This window comes from Aptenodytes forsteri, unplaced genomic scaffold, assembly GCF_000699145.1.
Source record: "Aptenodytes forsteri isolate BGI_AS27 unplaced genomic scaffold, ASM69914v1 Scaffold15, whole genome shotgun sequence".
Classification (NCBI taxonomy): domain Eukaryota; kingdom Metazoa; phylum Chordata; class Aves; order Sphenisciformes; family Spheniscidae; genus Aptenodytes; species Aptenodytes forsteri.
The window spans coordinates 19077129-19089257 of NW_008795129.1; the positions used below are offsets into that span (position 1 = coordinate 19077129).

At 39.4% G+C, this 12129-nt stretch overlaps 1 protein-coding gene across 1 annotated transcript in view; it reads right to left on the minus strand.

Moving 5' to 3' along the window:
* GFRA1 (GDNF family receptor alpha 1) overlaps nucleotides 1-12129 on the minus strand; it is a 151094-nt gene that overhangs the window by 52852 nt on the left and 86113 nt on the right. The window contains exon 4 of the mRNA XM_009277900.1: nucleotides 929-1268. Within this exon, the coding sequence (XP_009276175.1) occupies nucleotides 929-1268 (340 nt within the window). The remainder of the gene's footprint in view (nucleotides 1-928; nucleotides 1269-12129) is intronic.

Consider the following 12129-nt stretch of genomic DNA (forward strand, 5'->3'; position numbering starts at 1 on the left):
TTCCTTGCTTGCTAATTCACAGAATTGGATAATCTACAAGGAATTTACACATTAGAAATGAGCAAGATTCTTGGGCATAACTTCATAAATATGAGTAGCACAACAACGTTCTAATATAAACATACACAATGCTAAGTAGGAATAAAGCATTTCCTAAGGGCAGAGGAGGTCCTGTATGCCACTGAATAAGCGTTGTGTGACAACCTGCAGGGAACTCAATGAAGGCAAAAGGACCCAGTTTGTCCTGTGAAGCAGCGCTCTGCGCTGCCTCTCCGGGGTTAACGCACAGAGGAAAAAGGCTGGGAATTAGGTCAGTGAATCAATGACCCTCCAGTTGTATCAGCCCAGCACTCTTGCAGGGGAGGGGAGATAAAACAATTCCAAGGCTAAAACAGCTCTACGAAGAGAGTGGGATCTAGTCCACAAATGTGGACTCCTTTTTTTCCAATGAAGAAAAAAACCATGAGTAGTCTGTGTATTGTGAACATTTATAAAGTCCAACATGTGGCTTGTATTCACAGTTACTAGTGCTCACACGTAAGATTACAATGAAAATAAATCCCATTATAATGAATAATTCTATTTTCACCTAGTTACTAATGGGACATAAAAATCATTCTGAGACATCATTTCATAGAGACACCTAATGAAATAGTTTCCAACAAAAATCTGTAAAAATTAAACTGGGGGTTTAAAGATTCCTCTGTAATGCGAGGGAGTAGCTGTGAACAGTTTTGGAGAAGGCACACACTGTAACCAGATGCAGGCTTTTGTTACTCAGTTAAGGATGTCAGAGGTGTGTGCTTTTTTCCCTGACTCATCCTTTTCCCTAGTGGATATTCTGACCCTTAGTCCTGGCAAATCCAGCAGTACCAAAAAGTTCTCTCTGGTACCTCATTAATCACTCCCCTGCCATGTGCTATCTTACCTGCAGATGTAATTCTTCTTGCAGGATTCTTGTAAATTCAGGCAGTTTGGTTTCTCCCTGTCCTCATATGAACACACAGGAACAATAGTCTGCCGTCTCCTTTCTGTACAGGCTACGTCTCGACAGGAGCAGAAGAGCATCCCATAGCTGTGCTTTGGGGGAACTTTGTCAAAAAATAGCCGGAGGGCCTTATGACATTTCCGCTTGTTACAGATTTCATTAGACGTGCTGCTGGTGCAGGGGGTTATGTAAGCAGATCTGAACCTCTTGCAGGTATCATTTAGGTTACAAGCTTTTGCTGCATCCAAGCAATTGTTCCCCTTTGAAAGTACTGGCTCCACTAGAAAAAACAACACAACAGCAGTAAGAATTGCGTCACATTTATATTGTGTTTTGATGTTTGTGTTTATTTCACTGTTAATGAGATCCTGATTATATATTTGTTACATACAAAACTTTCAGTGCCAGAAACCGTGACCAGTCCTTATGTTTCTCAGGGTAATGGTTTAACGAGTGAAAAAGAGCACAGGCATGTGTTAAGGTCAGAATGCTGGCAAATAAATGACGATTACACAGGGCAGACTGTACTTCATCTTCTTTGTAGCAGACATGCAGGATGAATATTGGGTAAGACTTGGCCTCACAAAAAAGCTATTAAAACCGCTGGTAAATTGGAAGGGATACGTTTGGCCCATCTGACAAAAACAGTGAGAAGGTGGGCTCCTAACTCCGGTTTTGTAAAGCTCTGACGTTTTTTATTGTTTCCTTGAACAGTACATATGACGTTCAGCGTCTACACCAGGTAACAACATTTAAATGTAATTCATGTACTCTGCAGACTGTAAAAGCCACATGCCTGTTACTACAATTTTTGACATATAAAAACAGCCCACCCAGACAGAAAGGAAAGCAGGTGCAGCCCCGTGACTGTAAGCTCCCACAAGGCCTGTAAGCTCCATGCTTAGTTACAGACATTGTTATAAGATCTATAGATGCCACCTGAGCCCGGGAAGTTTTATGAAGTTTACAAGCTTTGAAAAAGCTGACGTATCTATCACAAGTGGCTGTGAAAGAAACATTTTAAAACAAGGAGTATGTCTCTCTCACACACGCACATGCACACGCTACAAGAAGTTACAGAAAAAATTAAACTCAGATAAAAGTTAAGACTATAATTACACATTTAATTTTGCAATACGTTATCCAGATATTAAAACCCAATATATGCTTTCCTTGAAAATGAAGGCAACTGGCATTAGAATGCAAAATTCAATTAAGAATAATCGTAATGCTGCTTTGGATATTAGGAACGCCAACATCACAGATACGAGAAAATACATTAACTTCCCACTGTTACAGAATTTGGAAGTTGAACAAAACATTTTGCGAATATCTAAAACTCTGCAGCAACCTCCTACGGGGGATGGCCAAAGATAAACATCTCAAACGATCTAAAAAGCTCTAAATTCCTCTTAAAAAAAGATTTTTCTTCTAGATCTTCCACCTTTTCCCAAAAACTAAGCCCAAGGCCCTTCTACAACTCAGTGCCACTCCTCTCCATTCTCCTACTACTCTGCCTCCCATTCCCAGATCAGGACATCAACCTTTTCTCTTTTTCCACGGCAGTAAAAGATGATGTAGCTTGGCTGACATGGTGCACCAAGGTACTGCATTTGCTTGAACTGACTGTGCCCGAGACAGTCCTTGGATGCTAGCACACACTTCACCTTATACAAATATATCACCTGCTACTATCCCATGTATCTTACATATCCAGAAATAATGCAATGCATAAGTTGCATTAGGTTTTTCATGCTAGCGATATGCTGTAACTACATTCAGTGGGTTCATACATTTAACCTTTGTCCATTTAACATTCATACTCCAAGCCCTTCCCAATCCCAGTTTCATGCACAATAAACTGCAAATTTTTGCTTCTTATCTTCACAAATTACAAAATTATAAACATGCAACATTTGACTATAAATTAACAGAGCCAAGCATTTCTTATAATAGCAGCCTACCGCAGTTTAAGCAACACCAGATGCAGAAGAGATGAGATATCCAAAATACAACCCTCTCATAAAATTGTAACATTTTTATATAAAATGTTGTATTACATTAGCATACAACTATAATCTTAACTATGAACTCTCAAGGTTTTTTTTATACAGTATATAGAATTATATGTTTAGTACAAATATAATTACTGTGTAATCTGCAGGGCATATAATTATGCAATATATGAATAGTACATGCTAATTACTATGTGATTGCAGAGTAATTATATGGTTATTTGTGCCTGGGAGTCAACTGCTGAATTCCACTCTTTAAAACAAGATTCCATGGAAGAGCTCTGAATGGCGCATTTCAATACGAACAGACATGAGCTTACTGTATGATGTATTATAAAGCATTCTTTAAAAGAAAACCCAAGATGTAATAAAGCACCTCTTTGCTGATAATCATATACATGTTTTCCATTAAGGGTCCAAAATATAGTAAGTTCTGATATAGAATTAAAAAGCACTGTGAATATGAACACCTCAAAAATCAAAAGAGACAGGTTAATCAATCTTCTTTAAAAATAGAGCACAAGACAATTCACTGACCACACAAACAGCAGTGAAAGTTACTTTGGATGAAAGTTGAATTAGGTGCAAATTTTTCATAAACAACAGTTATACTCATTCATATCTTTCATACAATTTACATCTACCCAAGACTCGCACTCCTCTACATGTCAACTCTGAACATGGACCAGGTCTTTTGGTGTTTGGTTTGTTTTTTTTTCCCTAGAACTACCCCTGGCTGTAACTTGCCACTTGCCTTTTCTATTTTGATACATATGTCTCTAGCTATTGTTTCTGGCATATTTATCATCACATTATACAAATTACTTCTACCTTTTAAAACCAAGACTAACATACAGCACGTGAGAGATATGCATCAACTGCATTTGAATTAAACAAGACTGTCTAAACCAACCCTTCTCATTAATGCCAGCTTCTCCCAAGCTTTTAAATCATGTTTTAATGCAAAATTTACAATCCAGAACACACTTTATGCTTTATTTGTATTGCAAAAGTACAATATAATTATTCCTAAGTCCTGTGGTAACTACAAACAGTTAACAAGACAGAGTGTTTCTGAGGATTACTTACGCAGCAGTAATACGTAAGGTCAAAATTTCACTCAGCTTCTGTTCTGTAAAGCTTAAATTATTAAGACAGGCAGGAGTTTGGCTCTTACTAGGTACTGACTACGTTAAGAGCAAATGGATCTAATCCAGAGCTACTTTTCCTGCCAGCATCCTTTGGGAAAGGTCTGTGTAAGGAGATCCTTTTTCAGTTCCCCCCTCTCTTGGGGCACTTCGATGTGGATTGAGGGTGGTCAGAGCAGCAGCTTGGGACAAGTAACGATTCCTTCCCACTACCATTTCCCCACCCAGAGCTTCCTCTCTCCCAAGTCCGCTTTGCCTTGGGCCCATTCTGGAAATCTCTGCCAAACCATGCAGCTCTCCGCTCCTGCCAAATCACTGCAGACTCCGAGGTAAATTACTTCCAGGCAGGTGATAAGTGATGCCTCACGCCTGTGTGCGAGACACTGGTTCCCACCCACGGCAAGGGGCCCAGCAGAGCAGATCTGCAAACACCAGGATGCTGCCTCCCAGCAGAAGTCACCAGCAGCTGCGAGCTGCTTCGCCGCCCTGCGTGCTACCCTGATGCAGTGCAGGCAGAGTCATGGCAGAACGCAGCCAGAGCCAGGAGCTGCTGCCTTGGTGGGAAAGCAGCAGCTCCCAACATCCATAGAGTTAGGATGCCTAAAAACGTCCTCCTATCAGGCAGTTTGCTGTACACTATGTGCAAAAACTCTGGGGCAGCAATAATTGGCTTACTTGTACTAACTTACTTCTACATGGGTCACCGGCTCACAGCTCTTCTACTGCACATGTAACACGTGCATGCAAGGTGAGATGTTTTTCTGATAAATTTTACTGATGAAAAAAGAGGCCTTGTATTATAGTGTAAAGTGTTACCACGTTGATATTTGTTCTCTCCTGAACGCCCCCTACCCTGGCCCAACATTGTTACAGCTGCAACAGTTCTGGACTCAAGCTCCCATACGACAGCAGAAAGAAGCCGGCCAAATGCTCCGGTCTTTTATCCAGAGATATTCCTAAAGTTTTAATAGGGCTTCCTCTGCCCTGTGTGATCTTCTTTATGCTTCACCCTCTTTCACAGTCTCTTCACCTTAATCTTTCATCTTTCTTGCATTTCCATTTCTATTTCGTTTCTGCACCTACAGAGCCTTTGGCTGTCTCCTCAACTCCTGTTAACTCCACAGTGCACAAGAAGGGATTCTCAGAGGATATTGGTAGCTTCTTATTCGTGTTCCCACTAGATGGAAGGAGTGAAAGGGCTATTACTTGTTCTATAAGATTCTTATTAAACAGCAAAATGGACATGTAATTTTCAATTTCCTTACAGTACATAAAAAGCAATTTACTGAGGTTGCCATTAAAATTACAATTACTATTTGCAAGTAATTAGCATTTTTTCTAGCGTCTTTAGTGAAGGGAATGCTGTAAAGAGAGCAGTAAATGTTAATGTGATGGAAGGCAAAATTACGAAGTGATAGAGGTGACCACACGGGTATGGGCCTTCTTCAATGCAGGTGCAGAATATGGCATATAGGAACAAAAAAATGACCAGAATAAAGAGGAGAACCACAATCCCACTTTAACAGAAGTGCTGCTATGGGGTTCACCAAAATACTTCTGCTTTGTAAGAAGAACAGTTTAAAAAAATAAGGAAAGCATGGGAAATATTGTCATCTGCATCTTAATGGATTCAAATAAACTACCATTTTCCTGGACAAATTATTTCTAATCCCAAATGGCAGAGAAAAAACAAGTCATCCCTGAGAAATCATGAGACTGATGCATATACATGTTCATGTCATCCTGAGGTTCTACATGTCTTCTACTCAGCCTTTAGAGAAGTCAGGCATACTTCAAACCTTTTCCATAATCATGATAAGCAGGTGCTTTACTTTTTTAAATTAAAGCTAATACATTATCAGCTATACCCAGGGCTTTCAGAGTACTACCAAATACAACAATAGGCATGTTGAAATTACAATAGATGGCAGCAGTAGGTACACCAGGTGACAAGGATGTTGAGACTGACTCCTGTGTGCAGAAGAGCACACCCAGGGCTAGAGCAACAAAAGGACCTAAACCAAAACTGCCTAAACTGAGACTTTAGGTTCCTGAGACCAAAGCTGGAACGTTTTACATTCCTGGTCAGTCCTCTCCAGTCCTGGGCATGCAAGTCTTTGATAATGCAAATTCCACAGGTCCCTAGAATTCTTTTCTGAATACACCTATAAATCCACCTGAGGAGGTAACGACTATCTCCTGTCCAAGCCCTATAGAGATCAAAAATATTTACATTGCTTAGTGTGAATCAACAGACATGATTTGGAAGTGTTCATCACTACCATGTTCTGCACAACTGCCATGCCCAAAGTCTTTTTCAAAACACCCTGGCCTTTATTTTTATGAGACTCCACTGATGAATCATCAGTCGGGATCTAGGACACTTTGGTTCTTATCTGATCTGGACTCTCAGAACTGCCATTCTCATTTCCCAGAAGGGTTCTCAAACATCTCACTGTAGGGTGTTCTCAAGAAAGTGCACGGGAAATAGTGCATATTACAAAACACGAGAGAGCATGATGTTTCAGCCCAAGGATGAGAGCTCTCCCTGGGAGGCAGACTGCTGGGTTCTGGCCTGCACCCAGGAAAGACAGTTATTTCTCTTACAAAAGCAGTGACTGGAAACCAGGATTCCCTTCCTGAAGATGACTCCCTTAACTGTAAGTCTGCAGAGGCATGATCCCACGTGTGCTCTCTTCTTCGAATCCCTTCTAAAAAAATATAATGCTTTTGATACCACTGCTCCTCCCCTTCCTTCCAGACCAACCTACTGCCTAATCCATAGGGTAGTCTCCCAGGCTTTGTGAAAACCCGTAGAGAAGAGCACAGAGCACAGGCATCCCACTTCCTCAAAGACTATTCTGATCACTAACTTAATGACTAAAGCACCATAACATCTTCTGCTAGGTGCCCATTAAAAGAAGAGTGGCTTTCTACTACCAGGAGCGTACACCGATTGCTGTGTGGACAGATGCACCTGCCTGAGGCTGTGAATCTGGCTCCTCAGGTTCAAAGTCTTCCAACAAATCTGCTTCTGTATTTCTTATTGTCCATCTAGAGATTTATTGTGCAGGGTTTCTTGGTGGTTGTTTGGGGTTGTTTTTTTGGTTTGGTTTTGGTTTTTTACACAGTATTCCCTGTGCACTTTATAAGGATACTGGGCGTCTTTAGATATCACCTGGAAGCAGGAGCTCCTGACGTTACATGCCTGAATCTATCTCTTGGTCTGTTTCTGGATGCTTAATTCTATTAAGAGGGCCACATGCCCTACGTGCTGCATTTTGCATTGCCCAAGTTCACCACTGGATCTGGCCTCCAATACTTAGCAGGACTCTTGTCTCCATTTAGAGTTAGATCCCGATACCTTTAGTTGACCATTTCCTGGTGCATTTAATAGACATTACAGATAAAGGCTGTAAGAGAAAACTCCTATGCTGGGTATTTGTTGATGAAAAAGGGGAGAAATGGTGTGTCAAGATTTGGTACTTTCAGTCTTTTCTGGGGAGGAATGGGGAAAGGCTGAGCAGAAAAAACAGGTGGCTGAGCCCTGTGGGTTGGCTTAGGGACATCTGCTCAACTTACAGCTTATGTAAGAGGAGTCTTGCAACCCTACAGTGAACTGGTTTAAATTCTTGTTCCACGAGGGCAGCAAGGGAGAGGAAACCCGGCTCCCCAGTGTTAACAACATTGTGATCTGCTGCTGAAATTCTTTCTGTCTTCACTCACACAAATATCCTGATCTATCACCTTTCATTTCTGCTACAAATCTAATGAAAGTTACGCCAGGGTTCCTCATTTTCCATGTGGCACTGAGGATGACAGTTTTGCATTATATTCACGCCAGCATAGTTAAATCCATTTTATTCACTAGAGTTATTCCGAATTTTCAATAATCTAAGTTCAAGAATTTGGTCCTTTAATGCTACTTTTACTTCTTCTGTCCAAGGTATCTCACGTAGGAGGCAGAAATGTATGAATAATATCTAAACAAAGACACTTCCAATTGTTGCAAACTGATCCAGTCACTGTTTCTCACATTACTGCACCGATTATTTCAGTTCTACCCTAAAGAGTTTTAGGGTGTAGAGGTCCTTTTAACGTATCTACACTGCACTAGCATTAGGGATGGATTATGCATGACTGGGACCATATACAGAATATATTTTTTTCTGAGGGAGTAATCTCAGTCATTCCATATACAATTCATGCTCTGTACTGAGTCAGAGGCTGGTTTTGTGGCTGTACTGAGTCAGAGGCCACGGCTTCAGCTGAGTTCTTCTAATTAATTTTCCGTTAAAAAATTCAAAGTGAAAATGCATTACTGCATATGCTCTCATGCTATACAGTTCAGTATTTTATTATTAGCTAAATACTAAGTCAACAGAATTGAGAAGGAACTAGCACACATGGAAATACAGAATAAACCTGTGAAAATATTCAAACCTACATGGTTGCCATGAGAAGTGATTTACTGCATGCAAGTTCTCAAGACACAGTGAGGGACTGTTTACCAAAGTCATGCCAATTTACAGGGCAACTTTCAGCATTTCTTTTTATTACTGCAGAATTGAATTCACAACCTGTTTCCTCTTTTCCTCAGACTTGATTAATTACCGTGTTAACATAACTACTGTTCTCCTGCTTATAATGGGCTCCCTCTAAAGTGCTGCCCCAGCAAAATAAACCAAGAGAAAGCTTCTAGCTCTTTGCTCTAGCATTGCAATGCTTTCTAATCTCACTATTTTTCAAATTTATGTTCCATTCCAATAAAGCTTGTGTGAATATTATAGCCAATCAGATAATACAAGGTTATGACCCTTGTAATTGATCCTTCAAGGTTCTTTTTGCCTTTTTCCAGTTGACGTGGTAAAAATTACATTTAGATGTGCTTGTTGACACTTGAGAATTCACTGTGTTGGTCATATACACTGTTTCAGAGAGATCACGTTACATAATGATGTATTTCTAGTGCTGTATTTCTTCTATACCTACAACCCCATTAAGCTGTAAGCAAACCTCCCATGGGGCTGTAAGACTACAAGTATCAAGGGGGCAATGCTCCCATACTGATCAGAGGGAGCATAGCTGGAGAAAGTATTTTGTGAGGATACAGGGTTAAACATTAGCTAATATTTTAAAATATTTTCAAATAAATAAAAGCAGCTTAAAATAAAAAGTTAAATTTCCATTTGTAGAAAAATACACATTTTAATGAACATAGACCATGTATGCTGGCACTAGAAATCAGTTATCTGTAGCAATGGTTTCTGTATCACATGACCACTGGAATAAAGTGATTAATTGGACTGTCTCAGTAAATGCGATCACTACACTTTTAATTAACCTCTTCAACCTCTTGTACCTTTTAGTTTTGTTATACATTACATTTTTGGAGTTTTCCAGTTATTATGCTTGACTAAGCTTAAAACAATGCAGAGTTGTGTTAGAAAGATAAGAAAAACAATTCAAACAACTCTTACTGTTCCTAATAAGAAAACACCGCTGATACTGTCATCATAAGGGTAGCTATAAATCAGGTGGAGGACAGACATTCTGAACTCTGTGGCTACGTTCCCACCTAATTTTTGTTTTGGCAGCACGCTGTTATTTAATGGCTACCAGGAAACCAGCTTTTGAAAATTCTTTCTCAACCTAGTTATAATTACTCCATATAAATCATACAATGATCAATTATAATAATCTTAGCTTCATACATTATTTAAACTTAGCATTTGAATCTACACAGCAGGAGTGCAGGAAATTCCAGAGTCCTCTCTCTGCTCACTAACAACTGCTTTATTCCTGAAGTCATGCCAGTTACAGAAAAGAAGGGGCCAGATACGCTCTTAGCTATGACAACGAAACCTGAAATAACCACAGATTTCGGACGAGGAAAGGTTTTTGGCCCTGAATATGGTATTTTTTCTAATCACACTAGCTTCCTGTTGTTGAAGCTAAATTCAACATGAGGTTTTGCTTTCTTTACATTGGTGCACCAAAGTCAGAGTAGTTCTTCTACAATTACATACACTGAGAACACAGTATATTCTTACTTTAAAATGGCTTAGGTCTTTCCCATATATATGCACACAGACCAGACACATTTGTATACACACGTATATGTACATAGAATGTTTCAATACTATTTGACTGCATGTCTCATTTCACAAGAAAGCTACTTATATAATTACTAATAAGTATGAGAAGTAATCCAAGTGTTTTTGTTTAACTTAAGGCTGATTCTAACATACCTGGACTCAGTGTGATTTGAATGCTACATCTGATGGAAGGAGGAAAGACACTAAAATGAAACAAACTTTCACAAAGGCTCAAGCAAAACATCCAAATATTTTTCAGAAAAACTTTATAACTGGATTTCAAATTAGTAACAAGGATTTTTAGAGCATTTTAATAAACTAACTACATATTTTTGACTATGTAAAATATTAAGCTTATGATTATTACTTTTTTGTACCTTGTCCTATTTCAGTCTCAGCCATAATATAAGCTATAAAACGTAAACATAGGGTCTGTTTTGAGGTTTAATATTTAGAAATTTTCCAACACATATTTTAGTGTTTCAACTACATGCCAAGAATTGCTTTGTCAATAAAGCTGTATTTTCTGTTTTACTTTTTTCATTTCATCAAACAATAAAGCTGTTAAAATGTGGGAAGTGAACATGTAAAAAGTGTTAGGATTTATTAAAAAAAAATAAAGTCGTGCTTTTGCACATACAGAACCACACTTTTTCTCAACATCAAAAGAAAGTAATAGGTGAACCAAAGGGAAAGAGGTCAACGGTGAGAAGTCTGTCACAACAGGAAAAGGGCTGAGAAAGCCCTCAACTTAGACTATAGACTATAAATGTAGATACAAATGGGCACAACTCCAACACCAGGAACAAAAATATAAATCCATATGTCCAAATTTGGGCATCATATGAAATTTGTCCATGGACAAAGCACAAGTAGAAGCTCAGCAAATGATGCAGAAAGTAATAGGTGAAGCAAAGGGAAAGAGGTCAACGGTGAGAAGTCTGTCACAACAGGAAAAGGGCTGAGAAAGCCCTCAACTTAGACTATAGACTATAAATGTAGATACAAATGGGCACAACTCCAACACCAGGAACAAAAATATAAATCCATATGTCCAAATTTGGGCATCATATGAAATTTGTCCATGGACAAAGCACAAGTAGAAGCTCAGCAAATGATGCATAAGTAAAAATTAACTGGTAGGATTTTCAATTTTTTTTTTAAATAAGAGGCAAATACGACCCACAGCAACTCTTTTCAGGAGATATAAAAACTCTTCCTCAAAAGTCTAACTGGGAACGCCATTTAGCTCATCGGATGGATAAATGCACAGTGGAGGAACCAAGGAACTTCTCTGTGCTCCTCAGCTGGGCAGACTTTAGTCTGCCCAAAGCCCTAAAAAACCTGCAGCATTTAGATTCAAGCAAAGAAAGGAGACGTCAAGGAAGGAGCTTGTCAGAGCAGGAAGGAAATTCTAGAAAGACAAGACCTCATACATGATAAAGTTGGCATTCATATTTGATCTTAGAATCGCAAGGTTAGAAAGGATTTCATAAAATAATCCATCCTCCTGCCCAACAGAAAGACCAGCTATAGCCAGAACAAACCCTGACTGATGCTGTCTTAGACATACCCAAGTCCATAGAACCAGAGGGGATGCATGCAAAAGTGCTGAGGGATCTGGCCTATGTCACTGTGAGGCTGATCTCCTTTTCATAGGTCTTGGTGATCAGGGGAACTTCCTGATGACTGGAGTAAAGCAAATCATAGAATCATAGAATCATAGAATCATTGAGGTTGGAAAAGACCTCTAAGATCATTGAGTCCAACTGTCAACCCAACACCACCATGTCCACTAAACCATGTCCCTAAGTGCCTCATCTACTCGTCTTTTAAATACCTCCAGGGATGGGGACTCAACCACTTCCCTGGGCAGCCTG